We start from the raw sequence: 22,090 nt of genomic DNA, 5'->3' as shown, positions 1-22,090 counted from the left end.
AATTGACTTTGAATTTAGGATGTTTAAAGATTTGGTAGGTCATTTTCATCTTGCTAAAAGAACAGTGAAATAACATTCCTTATATGTGTGTACGGCACTTTGAATACATTGTCTCCTTTTAGCCTGACAACAGCTTTGGAAGATAGAATTGGTAATATGTTTTCCATGTTACAGAGGAATAAATTAACTGGATTTAGAGAATTTCTGACGTGTCCCAGGTCATATTAGTTAATTACAGTATGTAGTAAATCAAAGTTTAGGATTTTAGTCTAGTGCTCATTTCTCATTTATATTAATGCCTCATTTAATTTTAATTTTATAATTAGTGATAAAAACCAGAAATGAAGGACCATGATGTATCATAAAATTTTTATATATTCTGTTTTTTATACATATTTAAATATTTCAGCTTTTGAGTGACTTCAAGATAATGCTTATGTTTTTATGAACTGTTAGTTGTGTTATTGACTTGTACACGTTCAGATGATAACAGTATGCATGTTTTATATTCGCTAAAGTAAACATGATAGCTAACATTCATTAAATGCTTACTGTTTGCAAGTCATTGTGCTGAATGCTTTACATGCATTATTTAATCTTCAAAACAATCCTAATATAGGAAATGCTAGTATAGGAAAGTATTTTTTTCCCCATATGTTGCTTAGTATTTTCAAAGTCAAAGCCATGCAACTTGAGGTATGGTTTATAGTTCTTTCATTCTGTTATTGGGTGGAGGCTGCAAAAAGGATAAACCTGAAAAATTGTTAAGCAAGTATTTGGATTTGGGGCTTAGTTTACCTGGCAGTTCCATTCAGTGAGTTTTACTTTAGGAGTGATCCTTGCATTACATTGAGAAATAAATTATAAATCATTGTAGTAAAAGACTGGAAAGGATCTGTGAGGGTTATATAACATGTATGCTTGTTTCTTAAGCTGACCATATATGGATATTTCAAATAAGAGGATATTCTATTATTGTAGGTGTTCAAAGAAGACTGTCCTACTTCTCTATATGTATCCTTTTGTGATACAGTAATTTTAATCATCTAGTATTTTCTCCTTAAGTCTAATATAAATTTCTCCCTTATAAATGTTGTGATTAAATGCACTCTAAGTCTGTTTTGTTTTGCTCTTGAGGCAATGAAGAGCTTCTCTTTACTATATTTAAGGAATAACAAAACAGTACAAATTTAGTTATTAATCTAACCTCACTATCTCAAGCAGCAAGATAATTTCTTAGCTTAAATAATTAGGCCTTTTTCATGAGTAGTATTAGTTTTCTTCTGAACAAATTTCTTACTCTTCCTTTAGTTTTCACTTCTTAAAGAAGACAAAATCCTGAAAATTTGTTTTTTTATGTAGACTGTGTAGTTGAAGTTCTGTTTTTATGTCAGAAATCCTACAACTTTATCTTAGTCCTATGTTGTCCTTTTTATGTTTTGCTTTGGTTTGCTGAATAATATGTACTTAGGAATGTTCATGTGGTTAGTCATTTGTTCACCAACTTCTGTTTCTCTAATTTGTTTAAAAAGCAAATGAAATAAGTATTTACTACAGTATAGTCTTACGATTTCTTGCTGTTGGAGTGGTATTGTTCTCTGGGATATTTTTATGTTATGTAGCTTTGTTATGTCATAAGTATCACAGCCTATAGAGTAATGTGTTTTCATGTCTCTGCATATCAAGGTTATATAGAATTTAGTTGTCAAAAATATACTCTGTTTATATGCTCAAAGTAGTCATTTAGTTTTGGATTGTGGCATTGATTTTTTAGTAAGACTATATAGTTTCATAAAATCAAGTTTTAGATTTTAATAAAGAAGACTTAGTAAGTTAAAAGGTTATCTAGAGAAGTATGACCAGATATAAATAAGGCCTTTGACGTACTTTAAACAATGTATATATGGGACTGTGTTATTAGAAAAGATTGATTTTATATATATATAGATCTCATAATCAGTTGAAAGACATTTATTTAAATTTTGTTCCACATACCTTAAGTAATTTTATCTTTTGTTTGTGAGTGAGATTAGATTTAGATTCACTTTTCTCTATAATTTTATTTTAATAATAATATTTTTATTTTAGACAGACTTGAGAACAATTGGCAAGAAATTCCTCCCCAGTGACATCAATGGTGGAAAGGTGGAAAAGGTAATGAAAAATGTTAACTTCCTAAATTATGCTAAGTACGATAAATATGAACATCTGCTAAATTACTGGAATTATTTTTTGTCAATGAAGACTGCAACTTCAAAATATTTTGGAGGTGAACAAGTCACAGAGTTATCATTATAGTGACTTCCTATACACATGGAAAATTACTAAAGCTTAAACTTTTAAACTTTTGGTGACTTTTCAACATTTAAAAAAAACTTTTTTTTCAGGAATTGTAACTATGACACACTTACTTTACATGTGAGACTTACCAGATATTATTGGTGCTCAGGAAAAGGACCTTTTTGTATCTTTTTATTTTAGTTACCTGTTAACCATATTTGTTTAATGAACTTATTAATATAAAACGATAAGATTGGGAGAGAGTGTTAGGAGCAATTTGGCAAAGCCATGCATTTGGTTACTGCTATCATTTTGTGTAACACATATATGTATTCATGTTATGAATTTTTTCAGTGATGTTTTTAAAATACAAGGATACAGTTTTTAGATACCAACTAGTCAGTCTTTTACTTCTTATTCATTTGTATTCAATTTCTTCTTTTTATTTGAAAATACATGTAAATTGCATCAACCAAGAATTTTATATGTGCTACTGCTCACTTTTTGAACTATTACGGAACATCATTATCTGTAGTTTAAAGAAATACTTTGAATGTATATGTTTTGTGTTTGAATAAGTATTCTTATCATTTTAACACTCAGATATTTAAGATAGTTGCTGTACCTCAGATATTTTAAATTTTAGATAATTTTTAAAGGTCTGAAATATAACAACATATTTTTCACATTTTTCCTAATGCAATAGATGGTAATCATTTAGCTGGAAAGAAAACAAGAGTTTATTTTATAATTTACAGTAGTTTTTGAAGCAGATACTCAGAGAAGAAAGTTCTACAAACTCCTTAGCAATTCATTTTAATGTTTAACAACACTCTGTGTCAGCAAACTTTAATTGTATTTTAACCTAAATTTCTTTTGATGCAACTTGAAGTCCGTAATGTCTTCTTTAGCTTCCCTCAGGGGAAATGGAGAACATCTGGTTACCTTCCCTTGTGAATAATTCTTCATATACTTGAAGCCTTGTAAATGTCAGTACCACAGGTTTCTTCTTGCTAAAGCCATCTATCTTGGTTCCTCTGTTTATTCTGTCTCAGGCATTCCATTCATCTTCATTGTTCTTCTCAGAGTCCCCTCCAGTTCCATACATTTCTTTTTCTGGTTGTGGTCGTAGTTCTCAGACTTCAGCATACATCAGAATCATCCTGAGGCCTGGCTAGAACACACATTGCCAGCCTCTAACCTCTCCCACTCCCACGCCTCTGTCTCCATTCAACTGGGATAGAGCCCTAGAATTTGTATTATGAACAAGTCTCTGTGGGATGTTGATTCTGCTAGTCTGGGAAGCATAATTAGAAAACTTCTGGGGTATAGAACTCCAAATTAGGCAGCAGTCTTGGACAGGTCTGATGAATGCACAGTTCTTTACAGGAAAAGTAACTAATACCAAAGCAGTGGCTGCACATCCTTATGCTAGTTGATTTAAGAAAACTAGCGTTCTGGATTATTGATTTTCCATTGTTTCTTCATGTGTCTTTAGGGATTCTCAGCACCTATCTCTACTATAAGCTCATGGGGAAAGGTACTGATAAGAGTTTCCTCTGCTTCCTCCAACTTCTCAGAGCATTTTTTTTTTAAATACTTTTCTATCAGTTATCTATTTTATACATATTACTGTATATATATCAATCCCAATCTCCCAATTCATCCCACCACTGCCCCCCAGCCCCACTTTCCCCCCTTGGTATCCATACGTTTGTTCTCTACATCTGTGTCTCTATTTCTGCCTTGCAAACTGGTTCATCTGTACCATTTTTCTAGATTCCACATATATGCGTTAATATAAGATATTTGTTTTTCTCTTTCTGACTTACTTCATTCTGTATGACAGTCTCTAGGTCCATCCATGTCTCTACAATGACCCAATTTCATTCCTTTTTATGGCTGAGTAATATTCTATTGTATATATGTACCACATCTTTATCCATTCATGTGTTGATGGACATTTACATTGCTTCCATGACCTGGCTATTGTAAATAGTGCTGCATTGAACATTGGGGTGCATGTGTATTTTTTTTTAAATTAATTTTATTTATTTATTTATTTTTGGCTGCGCTGGGTCTTTGTTGCTGTGCACGGGCTTTCTCTAGTGTCGAGTGAGGGCTACTCTTCATTGCGGTGCACAGGCTTCTCATTGCGGTGGCTTCTCTTGTGGAGCACGGGCTCTAGGCATGTGGGCTTCAGTAGTTGTGGCACACGGGCTCAGTAGTTATGGCTCACAGGCTGTAGAGTGCAGGCTCAGTAGTTGTGGCACACGGGCTTAGTTGCTCTGTGGCATGTGGGATCTTCCTGGACCAGGGCTGGAACCCATGTCCCCTGCATTGGCAGGTGGATTCTTAACCCCTGCGCCATGAGGGAAGTCCAAGGGGTGCATGTGTCTTTTTGAATTATGGTTTTCTCTGGGTATATGCCCAGTAGTGTGATTGCTGGGTCATATGGTAATTCTACTTTTAGTTTTCTAAGGAACCTCCATACTGTTCTCCATAGTGACTGTATCAATTTACATTCCCACTAACAGTGCAAGAGGGTTCCCTTTCCTCCACACCCTCTCCAGCATTTGTTGTTTGTAGATATTCTGATGATGCCCATGCTAATCAGTGTGAGGTGACACCTCATTGTAGTTTTGATTTGCATTTCTTTAATAATTAGTGATGTTGAGCAGCTTTTCATGTGCCTCTTGGCCGTCTGTAAGTCTTCTTTGGAGAAATGTCTACCTAGGTCTTCTGCCGATTTTTTGATTGGGTTGTTTGTTTTTTTCAATATTGAGCTGCATGAGCTGTTTATATATTTTGGAGATTAATCCTTTGTTGATTCGTTTGCAAATATTTTCTCCTATTTTGAGGGTTGTCTTTTCATCTTGTTTATAGTTTCCTTTGCTGTGCAAAAGCTTTTACGTTTCATTAGGTCCCATTTGTTTATTTTTGTTTTTATTGCCATTACTCTAGGAGGTGGGTCAAAAAAGATCTTGCTGTGATTTATGTCAGAGAGTGTTCTTCATATGTTTACCTCTAAGAATTTTATAGTGTATTGTCTTACATTTAGGTCTTTAATCCATTTTGAATTTATTCTTGTGTATGGTGTTAAGGAGTGTTCTAATTTCATTCTTTTACGTGTAGCTGCCGAGTTTTCCCAGCACCACTTATTGAAGAGACTGTCTTTTCTCCATTGGATATCCCTGCCTCCTTTGTCATAGATTAGTTGACCATAGATGTGTGGGTTTATCTCTGGGCTTTCTATCCTGTTCCATTGTTCTATATTTCTGTTTTTCTGCCAGTACCATATTGTCTTGATTACTGTAGCTTTGTAGTATCGTCTGAAGTCAGGGAGTCTGATTCCTCCAGCTCCGTTTTTTTCCCTCAAGATTGCCTTGGCTGTTCGGGGTCTTTTGTGTCTCCACACAAATTTTAAGATTTTTGTTCTAGTTCTGTAAAAAATGCCATTGGTAATTTGATAGGGATTGCATTGAATCTGTAGATTGCTTTGGGTAGTATAGTGTTTTTCACAATATTGATTCTTCCATTCCAAAAACATGGTATATGGTATATATCTCTCCATCTGTTTGTGTCATCTTTGATTTCTTTCACCAGTGTCTTATAGTTTTCTGAGTACAGGTCTTTTACCTCCTTATGTACATTTATTGCTAGGTAATGTATTCTTTTTGTTGCAAGGGTGAATGGGATTGTTTCCTTAATTTCTCTTTCTGATCTTTCGCTGTTAGTGTATAAGAATGCAAGAGATTTCTGTGCATTAATTTTGTATCCTGTAACTTTACCAAATTAATTGATTAGCTCTAGTAGTTGTCTGGCCACATCTTTAGGATTATCTATGTATAGTATCATGTCATCTGCAAACAGTGACAGTTTTACTTCTTCTTTTCCAATTTGTATTCCTTTTATTTCTTTTTCTTCTCTGATTGCCATGGTTAGGACTTCCAAAACTATGTTGAATAAGAGTGGTGAGAGTGGACATCCTTGTCTTGTTCCTTATCTTCGTGGAAATGCTTTCAGTTTTTCACCATTGAGAATGATGTTTGCTGTGGGTTTGTCATATATGGCCTTTAATATGTTGAGTTAGGTTCCCTTTCCTCTATGCCCACTTTCTGGAGATTTTTATCATAAATAGGTGTTGAATTTTGTCAAAAGCTTTTTCTGCATCTATTGAGATGATCATATGGTTTTTCTTCTTCAGTTTGTTGATATGGTGTATCACATTGATTGATTTGCGTATATTGAAGAGTCCTTGCATCCCTGGGATAAATCCCACTTGATCATGGTGTATGATCCTTTTAATGTGTTGTTGGATTCTGTTTGCTAGTATTTTGTTGAGGATTTTTGCATCTATATTCATCAGTGATATTGGTCTGTAATTTTCTTTTTTTGTAGTATCTTTGTCTGGTTTTGGTATCCGGGTGATGGTGACCTCATAGAATGAGTTTGAGAGTGTTCCTTCCTCTGCAATTTTTTGGAAGAGTTTGAGAAGGATGGGTGTTAGCTCCTCTCTAAATGTTTGATAGAATTCACCTGTGAAGCCATCTGGTCCTGGACTTTTGTTTGTTGGAAGATTTTTAATCACAGTTTCAGTTTCATTACTTGTGATTGGTCTGTTCATGTTTTCTATTTCTTCCTGGTTCAGTGTTGGAAGGTTATACCTTTCTAAGAATTTGTCCATTTCTTCCAGGTTCTCCATTTTATTGGCATAGAGTTGCTTGTAGTAGTCTCTTATGGTGCTTCGTATTTCTGTGGTGTCTGTTATAATTTCTCCTTTTTCATTTCTAGTTTTATTGATTTGAGCCCTCTTCCTTTTTTTCTTGATGAGTCTGCCTAAAGGTTTCTCAATTTTGCTTATCTTCTCAAAGAACCAGCTTTCAGTTTTATTGATCTTTGCTATTGTTTTCTTTGTTTCTATTTCATTTATTTCTGCTCTGATTTATGAAATCTATCCTTCCACTAAGTTTGGGTTTTGTTTGTTCTTCTTTCTCCAGTTCCTTTAGGTGTAAAGTTAGATTGTTTATTTGAGATTTTTCTTGTTTCTTGCTATAAATTTCCCTCTTAGAACTGCTTTTGCTTCATCCCATAGATTTTGGATCATCGTGTTTTCCTGGTCATTTGTCTCTAGGTAATTTTTGATTTCCTTGATGTCTTCAGTGATCTCTTGGTAATTTAGTAACTTGTTGTTTAGCCTCCATGTGTTTGTGTTTATGTTTTTTCCCTTGTAATTTATTTATTGTCTCATAGCATTGTGGTCTGAAAAGATGCTTGATACAATTTCAATTTTCTTAAATTTACCAAGGCTTGATTTGTGACCCAAAATGTCATCTATCCTGTAGAATGTTGTGTGTGCACTTGAGAAGAAAGTGTAATCTGCTGTTTTTGGATGGAATATCCTGTAGATATCAATTAAATCTATCTGGTCTATTGTATCATTTAAAGCTTATGTTTCCTTTTTAATTTTCCATCTGGATGATCTGTCCATTGGTGTAAGTGAGGTGTTGAAGTCCCCCACTATTATTGTGTTACTGTCAATTTCCTCTTTTATAGCTGTTAGCATTTGCCTTATATATTGAGGTGCTCCTATGTTGGGTGCATATATATTTTTAATTGTTATATCTTCTTCTTGGATTGATCCATTGATCATTATGTAGCGTCCTTCCTTGTCTCTTCTAACATTCTTTATTTTAAAGTCTATTTTATCTGATATGAGTATTGCTACTCCAGCTTTCTTTTGATTTCCATTTGCTTGGGATATCTTTTTCCATCCCCTCACTTTCATTCTGTATGTGTTCCTAGGTCTGACGTGTGTCTCTTGTAGACAGCATATATACGGGTCTTACGTTTGTATCCATTCAGCAAGCCTGTTTCTTTTGGCTGGAGCATTTAATCCATTCACATTTAAGGTTATTATTGATATGTATGTTCCTGTTCCCATTTTCTTAATTGTTTTGGGTTTGTTTTTGTAGGTCCTTTTCTTCCCTTGTGTTTCCCAGTTAGAGAAGTTCCTTTAGCATTTGTTGTAGACCTGGTTTGGTGGTGCTAAATTCTCTTAGCTTTTGCTTGTCTGTAAAGCTTTTGATTTCTCCATCGAATCTGAATGAGATCCTTTTTTGGTCGAGTAATCTTGGTTGTAGGTTCTTCCCTTTAATCACTTTAAATATATTGTGCCACTCCTTTCTGGCTTGTAGAGTTTCTACCGAGAAATCAGCTGTTAACCTTTTGGGAGTTCCCTTGTATGTTATTTGTTGCTTTTCCCTTGCTGCTTTTAATAATTTTTCTTTGTCTTTAATTTTTGTCAATTTGATTATTATGTATCTTGGTATGTTTCTCCTTGGGTTTATCCTGCCTGGAACTCTTTGTGCTTCCTGGACTTGGGGGGCTGTTCCCTTTCCCATGTTAAGGAAGTTTTCAACTATAATATCTTCAAATATTTTTTCAGGTCCTTTCTGTCTCTCTTCTCCTTTTGGGACACCCCTAATGTGAATGTTGGTGCACTTAATGTTGTCCCAGAGGTCTCTTAGGCTGTCTTCATTTGTTTTCATTCTTTTTTCTTTATTCTGTTCCACAGCAGTGAATTCCACCATTCTGTCTTCCAGGTCACTTATCTGTTCTTCTGCCTCAGTTATTCTGCTATTGATTCCTTCTAGTGTATTTTTCATTTCAGTTATTGTATTGTTCATCTTTGTTTATATGTTCTTTAATTCTTCTAGGTGTTTGTTAAACATTTCTTGCATCTTCTCAATCTTTGCTGCCATTCTTTTTCTGAGGTCCTGGATCATCTTCACTATCATTATTCTGAATTCTTTTTCTGGAAGGTTGCCTATCTCCACTTCATTTAGTTGTTTTTCTGTGGTTTTATCTTGTTCCTTCGTCTGGTACATAGTCCTCTGCCTTTTCATGTTGTCTATCTTTCTATAAATGTGGTTTTCGTTGCACAGCCTGCAGGATTGTATTTCTTTTTGCTTTTGCTGCCTACCCTTTGGTGGATGAGGCTATCTAAGAGGCTTGTGCAAGGTTCCTAATGGAGGGACTGGTGGTGGGTAGAGCTGGGTGTTGCTCTGGTGGCAGAGCTCAGTAAAACTTTAATCCACTTGTCTGCTGATGGGTGGGGCTGAGTTCCCTCCTTGTTGGTTGTTTGGCCTGAGGTGACCCAGCACTGGAGCCAACAGGCTCTTTGGTGGGGCTAATGGTGTACTCTGGGAGGGCTCACACCAAGGAGTATTTCCCAGAACTTCTGCTGCCAGTGTCCTTTTCCCTGTGGTGAGCCACAGCCACCCCCTACCTCTGCAGGAGACCCTCCAACACTAGCAGGTAGGTCTGGTTCATTCTCCTACAGGTTCACTTCTCCTTCTCCCTGGGTCATTATGCACACACTACTTTGTGTGTGCCCTCCAAGAGTGGAGTCTCTTTTTCCCCCAGTCCTGTCGAAGTCCTGCAATAAAATTCCGCTAGCCTTCAAAATCTGGTTCTCTGGGAATTCCTTCTCCTGTTGCCGTACCCCCAGGTTGGGAAGACTGATGTGGGGCTCAGAACCTTCACTCCAATGGGTGGACTTCTGTGGTATAATTGTTCTCCAGTTTGTGAGTCACCCATCCAGTGGTAATAGGATTTGATTTTATTGTGATTGCACCCATCCTACTGTCTTGTTGCGGCTTCTCCTTTGTCTTTGGATGTGGCATATCTTTTTTGGTGAGTTCCAGTGCCTTCCTGTCGATTTTGCAGCAGTTAGCTGTGATTCTGGTGCTCTCGCAAGGGAGAGTGAGCGCACACCCTTCTACTCTGCCATCTTCTCACAAAGTTTTATAAGTGGTCTCTTCAGAATTTCCTTTGAATGTAGCTAACAAAAATAAAATATAACTTAGAATATTTGAATCTAGAATTTTCTCTGCCAAATTTTATCCTTTGAAATATTTTTAATGCTGTTGTAGATTTAGCTTATACATAAAATGAAAAGATAGAAAATAAGCTGTCTTCACGTGAAACAGAAGTAGAGTGGGATATCCCCTTTCTGCTCTTCCCATTTATATTTTTCCTTCAGACGCCAAATAAAATTCTCTTCACAGTATTCGTGAAAATGTTCTGAAAAATAATTTTAATAGAATTTTTAGAAGCCAACACACGGGAATTACTCATTTTATTTGCCTTTGGTTAAAACTTCATACGTTGTATAAAAATATAACTGCTTTCAGGCAAAAGTAAATGTTTAAGGAATGTATTTTTGACATGAATTAGTTGTGCGTCTTTGTCTGTAAAATAAGACTAATACAGTAAAAGTTGCTTTATTTGTGCCTTTATTGGAAAGCTTTGTTACCCAGCACTTCATCATGTTAATGGTGACATAATCTTTAAGACATGGGTTAGACACTAAAATTATGTAATAGTTCTTATTTAAAATAAATTTTAAATAAAAAATTTTAAATAAATTTTATTTTAATCTGTGCATAAGATAAGCAGAGTATTTGAATAAGTAATCTTCCTGTTCCTTGAACATGTCAGATTTTGGTATAAAATAATATTATTTTCTAATTTTCTTTTAATAGTAAAAGAATAATGAATGAAAGAAAGAACTGTATTACCTAGTGATTTTCCAAATACATCATACTAGAAACTAGTTTTGCAAAAACTAATTTAGACAGAAAATTTAAAGTGTGAGATAGACTAGCTGTCCCAGGAAGCAGAGGCATGGTTTTGATGTGCTTCAGATGCGATGTGGAGAGGGAGAATAAAACAGTAGGGGCTGGTAACATATTGGACAGATATAGATTTTAGAATTATTGGGCTGGATTTAAATCCTCATTCTTCTGCTTATTATGTTTCTGTGACTTCTGGTAGTTATTTAATCTTGCCAGATTTTAATTTTCTTATCATTCAAATATTATGTCCCTTATGACATTGAAGAATTAAATGATGTAATCTATGTGACATCTTAAATGTAGTGCAATGTGTATGGCAAGTATTGAGCATTATGAGACATATAGGATGGTATTTTTGTCCTGGAGATCTAAGAGTGCATGTTTATTACCTCAGTTTGTTATCTTGTTACTTAGAGATCTCCAAGGGAATGCAGTAAATGAAGTAAGGCAAATGGATACTTCATTATTGACTGTGTTTTAGCCCCAGCCCCTAATGCAGAACTTTATCACTAGAGCTAGGTTGATCTTAGTATAATAGAATCAAAGTAGGTCAAAGTCCTGCTCTGTTTCTACTAAGTTCCTTGCCTGCCTGTGATATTACCACTCCTAAGAGAGAAAGCCAAAGGAAAAAGAATTGGAGAGCATTTGCCCCAGTGTTTAAGAAGCAAATCCTTAATAAGCAAGAGAAGAGAGGAGGCTGTCTTTTTAGGAGCTACTTCCATTAGTTTTGTGTGGGTCCTTTAAAAGAGCCGTAGTCCTGGGTCTTCCATCCCCCTTGGAGGGTTATTCATTAGGCCCGAGGCTCCATCCAATGTACTAGAGATTCTGCAAGACAGCAGTAATCCTCTTTAGAAGTAGATTAAAGGAATGTAGAGAGGAGTCTTCAAACTTCTTCTCCTGAGAGGCCAAAAGTAAATGCTTACATGCTGTGTATTGTTATTATCATAATTAATAAGGCTTAGATAACAGCATTTTCAGCATTTGGAAAGGAAGTGTGGAGAGAGCTATGATCAGGTTGGAGAGATGGTAGGTCTGCAGTTAGGAGAAGACAGTTAATCCTGGAACATTGTAGTTACATCTGTTTTGTCCTAAGACAAACTGGGACCTTCAGAAGGGCATTGTCATCTGAAGTTTGAAACTGAAGTCTTAATAATTCTATTAGTTATCACTGATTATTTTGTGAGGAAGTAGGATAGCCAAAAAAATGCAAGTGACTTTGTTAGTAATTAATGTAATAGTTTTGTTCACATTCTTTTCTCTTTCCTCCCATTCTGTTCTTAATATTATTTTGCAGTTCCCATATTTTCTCCATAAGGTTGCTTGTAACCTTGATGGCAAAGGTTTCAGACAAATTTAAAGAGTAGTGAGAGTGGGAAGATGACACTTTTCTCCAGGGTTCTAAGCCTAAGCTAGATTTTCCCATAAGCAGTTTATGTTTGATTTTTAGGCCATAAAGGCTTTTAGAGTGGAGCAATATGTGCCGAGGAAGCTATATGCTGCAACTTCTGAGTTTTTCAGGGCAGGCTTTGTATATCTAGATATTACAAGGTCCTGGAATATTTAGCTTGTAAGGTAAAAATCATGGAAAGAAGTCATGACGAAATGGTAGTAAGACTTTGCTTCCTATAAAACTGTTTAATATTTTTCATATTCTTCTCCAAGTTTAATATTTTGTTGTAGTTATTTTCATAGCTTTAGCCTCTGAACCAAGGTGTAGAAGTTAATTATAAAATATAGGTTAATGTAAAAATACTTTATTACCAGTCCAGCTGTGTGAGGACTTTAATGCATTACTGTGAAGCCCTAACAGGAAAGGCTTTCCAGATCTGTGTTTATTTTTTTCATCTAAGTTTTAGGACTGACAGTTTATATATGCATTTTTAAATGTGAAACTGTGATTAAAAGCCTAATTTTTCCGGTTAGAAGTGACCTTCTCAAAGCCTCAGCAACACCAACATCAACCACAAGATGGCTTCACTGCCTTAAAATTCAAATTGAATGCCCTCTCACCCTCAGACAATACAGAACTTGGATGTTTTCAGAAAAAAAATAATTAAAAAATGTTTTAAGTTAAATAAATTGTGTCATGTTTTATATATGTTAATAAATAATACGATTTACCAGTGTTTCTTTTAGTGAGTTATTAAAATTAAACATGCACTTTTAATTTTAGAAAAATAGATTACTAAAATTCTGATATTACTGTGCTTTATTTACAAGTGCTTATTGGTAATTATTAGTAGGACTTCTGTGTAGTTTAAAAACAACTGCACAAATCAATATATAGAATATATATTAGACACTCTAATGATAATTAAAAAGCAAACTGTTCACCATTTTTTTTTTTTTTTCTAATTCTCCCAGAAAATGAAAAGCTATAGCTGTGAAGGATGGAAATAGGCAAATGACACATTGAAAGAAGTGTTACTTTTGACTGGAGTCCCACAATGTTTTTCTTATAATTGATTGGCTGTAATTGCCCTGATTGAATAAGAGCAAATTATCTGCTGTGCTGTTACTTTGATGTATAAATTGATGTTTTTTCAGGCGATCTCAAGTTTGGGAAAACCTATTCAATATTATGTTGTCTTTTTGTCTATTACTAGACATTTATAATACCCTGTTTTTAAAATTTCTAAGGGGTAGAAACTTTTAGATCTTCTAGTAGGTATACTACCATATTTATGATTCAGAAAGTTTTTCTTTTATTATTATTTATTTATCCATTTAAACTCTCTTCATGTATATGAATATCAATTGAAAAATTTGAGATCAGGATTAGGGACTACCTTCCCAAAGCTATTTCTTTCAGTGTTCCTCTTGCTTTTAACCTGCTTTCTTCTTGACCTTTATTGGTACAAGCCCCTAACTTACCTAGGAGAACCCTGGTTTTCAGTAAACACTTCTCTTTCTCTTTATTGAGAACCTGCTTTGTGCCAGGTCCCATGTTAAATAATCTGTGTAATCTTCAGAACAGCATTGAAAAATGGAAATCGTTACCAACCTCTGTTTTACTTTAGAGATGAGGGAGCTGCAGCTTTTCTAAAATCATAGGCTTTTGTTGCTACAGGACCTTAATAATTGCCATGTGAATGGAATGTTCTTCCCTCGGCTGTCAGGCAAACTGCTATTTAGTCTTCAAATTCCGACTTGAATGCCACTTCTCTTCTAATTTTCTTGACCTCTTTTGAACAGAATTAATTTTTAAGAGTTAATATTCCTACTGCCCTTTATACCTACATGTTTTTAGTATGTAACAAATTTTATCATAGTTTTAGAATGTATGAAATAAAGAAGACAGACTTTGGTGTGTGGCATATCTGAGTTTGAATTCTAATTCTACCTCTTACTGGCTGAGTAACCTCTGTCAAAATACTTTATCCTCTGCTCTCAATTTTCTCATTTAAGACACACAGATGATCCTAATATACTTTTTAGTTCTGGAGGTAAATTAAATAACTTATGTAGGACTTCCCTGGTGGCGCAGTGGTTGAGAATCCACCTGTCAATGCAGGGGACATGGGTTCGAGCCCTGGTCCTGGAAGATCCCACATGCCGCGGAGCAACTAAGCCCGTGCACCACAACTGCTGAGCCTGCGCTCTAGAGTCTGAGCCACAACTACTGAAACCCGTGCGCCTAGAGCCCGTGCTCTGCAACAAGGGAAGCCACTGCAGTGAGAAGCACGTGCACCACAACGAAGAGTAGCCCCCGCTCGCTGCAACTAGAGAAAGCCCATGCGTAGCAACAAGTACCCAACACAGCCAAAAATAAAATAAATAAGTAAATAAATTTATAAAAAAAAATAACATGTAAAAATCCTGCTGCATTTTCTGGTGTATCTAGTAAGTGCTAAATAAATTATAGTAAAAACACAAGGTAACTTCTTTATCAAGCAATTTTTGAATGTATATATATGTGCTAAGTGCAGGGGCTGCAGAGATCAACAGGACAGCCCCTGCCTTCTTGAAGCACATACCCTAATAAGAGATCAAGGAACCGACAATGTCCGTATAGTGGAACAAATGCTATGTCAGAAGTACATACAAGGGAGGGGCAGCCCTCTCAGCTTGTTCAGCTTAGTGAGATGAGGTGGAGAGGTTGCTTTTCTTGCTAGACTGTTAGTTTTTAGACTTGTCATTCTCAATAAGGGAATAATAGGTAAATCCCCATTTGGGGGCATATTTAACATCTTACGGTGGGAGAGTGTATCTGGTGTGTGTATAAACGTTATATATGTATACACATGCATACACACATACACTTATTATTTATATTTAGAAAATAAAACTACCCCAAAAAAGGTATTTTACTATACAAACTATAGAAAATAGACCTTCACAAAATCTTCTTGCCTGATAATAATACATGGAAGATAAGTAAGTTAACATTTATACTTCCTAGAACCTGAATTCTCTCCCTTTGTTTGGGGGAATTTCCCATTTTCAAAGTCTTGGTGGTGGAGAAGAAAATGCCGGATACTTTTTCCCCAGCCTCCTTTGCACCTATGCTGTGCACATATACCTCAGCTCTACTAGTTCAGGTATAGCTGCATAGGACATGGGTTAGTCACACAAAAAAGCAGGAACTGTGGTGAATCCTCTCTGGTAGTGGCAGAAGCTACAGCAGGATTGAGTTTCTAGGGTAATAGCTGCCAACAGTGCTGGGGTCAGTGTCCAGGGCAAGTAAGATTGATAGTACAAGGTGTAGAGCTAGATGCTTGAGTGTGCTGGATCTAGCTTGTTCCAACTCATGAAGGCTGAATGTCAGCATCTCTTCCCTGTTTAGAGGTGAGTAGTTGAAATCAGCCATGGAAATTGGCAAATGCTACAAATTAGGGCTTCTTCTCTACCCTTCCTATCCCAAACTGTTTCATCAACATACTAGTGCTATTAAACCAGTCTGTGGTTTGATTTTCACTGTTATTCTTGCTGTGAAGGCTACAGACTTAGTTCTCTAATGCTCCTGACACTTCTGTGAACTACCCAATGTCTTAATTTCAAAATGTTATGTAAATTATTTGAGCAATTTTAATGTAATATTGGATATATACAAACATATCTCTTTTGAAGCTTAAAAATGAGGTGAGCATCTGTGAAGCCTCAGCCTGATGTAAGAACTAGAACGTTACAATACCATTCTGTCCTAGCTCTTCCTCTCCCAAACACCAAGAAATGATTGTTGTGAATTTTGACTTTAGCTTTTCTTGACTTTTAGAAGAAATATTTTAGTTACATATGTAGTTATTTCTGTATAATATGTTGGTTTGTTTTTAAGAGAGTTTTTTAAAAAATATTTATTTATTTATTTATTTATTTATTTTTGGCTGCGTTGGGTCTTGGCTGCTGCACATAGGCTTTTCTGTAGTTGCGGCGAGCAGGGGCTACTCTTACTTGTGGTGTGCAGGCTTCTCATTGCAGTGGCTGCTCTTGTTGCGGAGCACGGGCTCTAGGCACGCGGGCTTCAGTAGTTGTGGCACGCAGGCTCTAGAGTGCAGACTCAGTAGTCATGACGCATGGGCCTAGTTGCTCCGCAGCATGTGGGATCTTCCCGGACCAGGACTCGAACCCATGTTCCCTGCATTGGTAGGTGGATTCTTAACCACTGTGCCACCAGGGAGGTCCTACTGTTTCGTTTTTAAGCTTTACAAAATGTTAACAGATTGTCTGCTGTAACTTGCTTTTATCATTCAGTGTGATGGCTGTAACATATGTCCATGTTGTATATACCTAATATTCATTCATTTTCACTTTTATATAATATTAAGCTATCTAAATATACCATAATTTACTTATTCATTCTCCTGTTGATGGATATTTAGATGTGTTTCTTTTTCCCTTCTTTCTTTTTTTTTCTTTAAATAATAGATGACTACTACTACGTCTAGGAACAAACTTGTATATTTTTTCTGATGCATGTGTGTAAGAGTTTCTTTAGGGAATATAACCAGGAATTGAATTATTGTATGCTAGAGTAAGCCAGTGTTCAACTTTACCAGATAATGCCAAATTATTTTTCAAAGTGGTTGTACCAATTTGTATTACCTTCAGTAGTGTATGTGAGATCCCATTGATCCATGTCTTTTGTGGCACTTGATATTATCAAAGTTTTCTAATCTTTTGGTTGTAACACATTATTCTTCCTCAGGCTATTCTGTCCCTGATGACCGCCTTCCCCAATATACATTTTAGAATCAAATGATCAAGTTTCTTAGAATGGGTCAGAGTTTTGAATGAAATTGCATTGAATCTGCGTATCAGCTTAAAGACAATTGACATCTTTATGATAACTAATTACAAGTGAAATGCTGGTAAGCTGCCTCTCTGAAGAGGAAAAAATAAAGCCCTAATATGTAGTAGTTGCCACTATTTGTAGTATAAAAATTCCTGCAGTGGCTGATTATAAGCTATACTATGAAATCACCAAAGCTGAAATTGGGAAGAAGTGCTTATAACAGGCACTTGTGAACTGGCCTGAGCTGGCTTTAGCACACCCTTGGATGTATCTCTTCATTTATTTAGTTTTGTCCATAAAGTTTTATAATTTATTGAAAGTATATAGGTTGTATATCTATATGCAAGCTTTATGCTCGGAACTTCCTATTTTTGTTGTTGTAAATGGTGTTTTTTTAAAAAATTACTGTTTTTTTCTCTGTTGGGGTACATAAAAAGGTAACCAATAGTTGTATGCTAATCTTAAATTTGCTATCTTGTACTTATTGTTCTTAATAATATATCTGTGTATTCTTTTACGTTTTCTCTATAAATATGCCTTTTGTTGACACTTCACATGAATGGGATCACACAGTATATACTTTGTTGTATCTGGCTTCTTTCACTTACTGTCATGTTTTTGAGGTGAATCCATGATGTAGCATGTATCAGTAGTTTGTTACTATTTATTGCTGAGTAGTATTCCATTGTATGGACTTTACTTTTTCCTTTCCATTCTCTAGTTGATGGACATTTAGATTGGTATGCATAGGTCTCTTATTGTTTTTTCATTGCTAGTGAAAGTATGTTTGTGTTTTTATTACTATTATTACTCCTTAGATTGTTTGTTTGCATTATTACTCTTTGCTTCCTGGTCAGTCTTGCTCAGTATCAGTTTCATCAGTCTTTGCAAAGAACCAACGCTAGACTTTGTTAACCCTCTTTATTGTATTTTTAGTTTGCTATTTCATTAATTTATCTTTATTTTCTTCTTTCTTGTACCTTGTTTGAACTCATTCTGTTGTTCTTTTCCCAACTTGTTAGTTCGACTCATTTATTTACTTTTTTTCTAATATAAGCATCTCGAGGCTATTAATTTTTCTTCTGCCATTGCTTTAACTATATCCCAAAGGTTTTACGCATGGTATTTTCATTATCATTCGGTCCTAAATATTTTTCAGTTTATATTAAGATTTCTTCTTTGTTTTAATAATAGAACATTATCTCGTTTTTTTCTTTTTGTTACAGATTTCTAATTCAGTTATATTGTGGTCAGAGAATTTGGACTGAAAGATAGCTGTATTTGAAATTTTATAGAGGCTTACATTATGGCTTGATATATGTTTATATGTCACATGCTTGCTTAAGGGGAATATTTTTTCCCTAGTTGTTAGGTTCACAGTTCTATATAAATTCTCTAGATTAGGCTTATTGTTTTATAGTCTGTGTTTGATAATTCCAAATTCTCAACTCCTTAGAGTCTTAAATTTTTTAAAAAAATAAATATTTTTATGATTCTCATATTTTGTAGCTTATTTCCTTGTATCATATTTTCTTATAATTTTATATTTCTTTATCTTTCTGCATGGAAATCTTGGGCACCTGAATCAGGAAAGCTGATAGAAAGGATTATGGAGCTAGTGTGGTGCTACTAACTGACAGTGAGTTGAGATTCTGGCTAAGGTTAACTTTGCTACTTTTCCACAGGCCGAAAGCTGAGGCTCTCAATTGCAGTGTTGTTTCGATCAGAAGCAAACATAGATTTTCTCTGGAGGAAAATGTCCTCCAAATTGAGGCTTACCATAGATGCCTGCATAGGTGACATGGGGAAAGTTCTGAAATTTCTAACATTATAATAAACAATTTTCTTTTGTTCCAGTTTTCTTGAGTCTGATACTATCCTTAGGATGGTACAGAGTGTGACAAATGATACTTTTTTCTGATTTCTTCCTGTCCCGCCCCCATGTTTATTAATATCAAATTTTGTTAAAATGATATTGAGTTATTTCAACAGAGCAAAGAAGTAGATGAGAAAGAGGGCGTCATAAAAATTTATCCTTCAGGCTTTTAAAGCAGCTGTAGGCAGAACCACTATTTCATATTCCAAGGCACTTGAATCATTACCCAGTTGCTTGGATCCTCAGGTAGAGATGTGAATAGTCCAGCAAAAACTTCTCTTGGTATAAATATGAGTGGATGAAAAAATGAGCCCTAGAAAATCTCTACTGAAGCCACTGGAAATGCTTTTGGAAGTAGTAACAGAGTAAAGAAATACATTATGATTTTAAGTACTTAAAAAGGACTGTGGAGAATGAAACTTTTTTATTCTTTTAATTTTAACCCACTTTGCAATAATGATGGAAGATTTATCAGAACTTACTCATAGATTCCTTCTGAGTATATGGCCCCGTTGCTAGTGTTGATGGAAAATGTGATGCTTACGTTGTTAGGTATAGATAGAGTGAGAAATTTATTTCTCAAGGAAATTGATAAGATTATAAAAAGAAATAGCTGGCAGATTTTTCGTAGTATCATAGAATGTCTAAATTTAGATCGTTTCTTGATTCCTCAAAAATTCTGTTTTAACCATTTATCTAGGTGTGATCAGACTATAGATAAGTGGTTCCACGTCATCCAAACTTTGGAGAGTCTGATTGTAAACAAGAATGTTATTTAATATGATCAATAAATTAATAAACTAATACAGTCATTTAAATCTGACATTCCATATCAATTGATATGACTAGTTAGGAGTTCAGATAATAGAGAGGTCCATCTACCTAGGGAAAGGAAGGAATGAAGCCTGGATGACTTTTTTCTGGCCCCAGAGAATATCTCTGGTGTATACTTGATATTGTTTATTAGAATTAGAGATCTTTCTTCTTACCTATTTAAATTTTTTACAGTAATTTCTTTTACTTGCTCCTTATTGCTCATGTAAAGGCGAAATTAATCTAGGATCTTAACATTTTATTCTACTATTTGTGTTTTATTTAGATCCAGTACTTCCCTATTTTTTGACTACAGAGGATAATAAACTGAATATTGTAAACATAATAATGAAAAAAATCGTTATATCTGTAATTTTACTTATAGAATCTTTCTGAATTGTGGAACTAGTCTTAAGGCCTGTTGAGTCAAATTGAGAATTGATTATAAAAAGACTGTGTGTAATTTGGGAGTTTCTAAGGAGAGTCTAATAAATAGTACCTTCTTTTTTACTTTGGTTCTGAATCGATTGAGAAAGAAAGAAGTGGCAGATGTGGGCCAAAGTATCAACTTTACTACTGATAAAAATTAATTTGGGAGATGTGGCTTGGTGGGAGAGCCAAATGGATGCATTAATTGAACCACAAACCTGACAGATTTGTACACTCACTTATTGCAGTGCTAATCCAGTGAAGAGGCTGAGTAGGTACCTCCTCCTCAGGGTCCCTACCTAGATCCCAAGAAAGAAAGGGTGAGGATGAGCCCAAAATATACAGTATATTCTTCCCAATCAGATAAGTCATTTCATAAATGGGTGTGTTAGTCTCCTGAGGCTTTTGTAACAAATTCCCACGAACTTGGTGGCATAAAACAACAGAAATTTATTCTTTCACAGTTCTGTGGGACAGAAGTCAAAAATCAAGGTGTCAGCAGGGTTGGTTCCTTTCGGAGGCTCTGAAGGAGAGTCTGTTTCATACCCCTCTCATAGCTTCCAGTAGCTGTGGGCAGTCTTTGGTGTTCCTTGGCTTGTAGATGTGTAACTCCAATTTCTGCTCCCATTTTTTTCTTCCCATGGCCTTTATACCCAGTGTCTTTGTGTTTATTTCCCCTTCTCTTCTAAAGAAGCTCATCATTGTATTTCTCCTAATCTGGGATCATCTCATCTTTAGATACTGATCTTAATTAGGTATGCCAAGTCCCTTTTCACAAATAGGGTTATGTTTACAGGTTCCAGGTGGACATATATCTTTTGGCAGGGCCACTATTTAATTCACTAAAAGGGATGGAGAGGCCAGGAGTTGGAGTAATTAAATAAGTAAACTTGCTGCTTGCTAGGAAACATCAAGATCTGGGATCAGGTGTTCCTCCCTAGCATTCCTAGCTTTTTGTTCTCATGGTCAACCAGTTGTAGGAGATCAGCAAAAATGGTCCTGTTCCCCCTCTGTGATTGCGTTGTTGGCATTATCTTCAATTTGTGTTTCTTTGGCAGAATCTTTTAAAGCCACTTGTCCATTTTGTGATCATTAATGGTTAAAACTAGGTAATATCTGTATATCCACTTAACTGCACACAAATAAATGTCAGTTTGTCATAATACATTGAAAGCAAACAAACCAGTGAAGGTGCCATGTCAACACCCTTGAGATGTAGATTTCCCCCAATTCTATAAAGATGCCTTGTGACCTGTATGTCATATGGACTGAATGAGAGTGCCTTTGTTGCTCTGATTATTAGGTATTAGGAACATTTAATTTCTTTCTTACTAAGAATTAAATAGAGACAATTGTTTTCCTCCCACACTTCAATGGATGTGCACTCCCTAGTATCATTGTGGAACACATAAGTCTAGATCACCACTGATTGTCTAATAGAACTTTTTGCAGTGATGTAGGACAGTCTGTATATGTGTTGTGCAGATAATGGAACACTCAATGTGACCAGTGTGACTGAAGTATTGAATTTTTAATTTCACTCAGTTTTAATTAATTTAAATGTAAATTTAAATAGTTATATGTGGTTAGTAAAGCAAAGGCTAAATATTTGTCAGTGTCTAGGCTAAAAATATTGGGAGTAGTAGAATATAGAGAATGATGAACATTATAAGAACCGTAACATGCCTCTGGTTTAATTTAAATGTCTTTATTTTAATGGCATTAGCAAAAGTAAAAGAAAAAGTTTATCCTGAATTAGTAGCTTATCTACATCTGTTAAAGGTTTTAGACTTATTTTAACTTAGAATTTTTTTTTCA

General features: G+C 35.2%; 1 protein-coding gene across 2 annotated transcripts in view; it reads left to right on the top strand.

Annotated features, from left to right (window-relative positions):
- TDRD3 (tudor domain containing 3) overlaps positions 1–22,090 on the top strand; it is a 217,353-nt gene that overhangs the window by 85,836 nt on the left and 109,427 nt on the right. Inside the window, exon 3 of one of the 2 annotated variants that reach the window (XM_057533172.1) lies at positions 2,089–2,154. In XM_057533172.1, coding sequence (XP_057389155.1) covers positions 2,089–2,154 — 66 coding nt within the window. The remainder of the gene's footprint in view (positions 1–2,088; positions 2,155–22,090) is intronic. The other variant, XM_057533173.1, reaches the window with a different exon arrangement.

The sequence above is a fragment of the Balaenoptera acutorostrata genome, chromosome 18 (genome assembly GCF_949987535.1).
Source record: "Balaenoptera acutorostrata chromosome 18, mBalAcu1.1, whole genome shotgun sequence".
In the NCBI taxonomy this organism is placed as follows: Eukaryota; Metazoa; Chordata; class Mammalia; order Artiodactyla; family Balaenopteridae; genus Balaenoptera; species Balaenoptera acutorostrata.
This window is presented reverse-complemented; position numbering and strand designations above follow the sequence as displayed.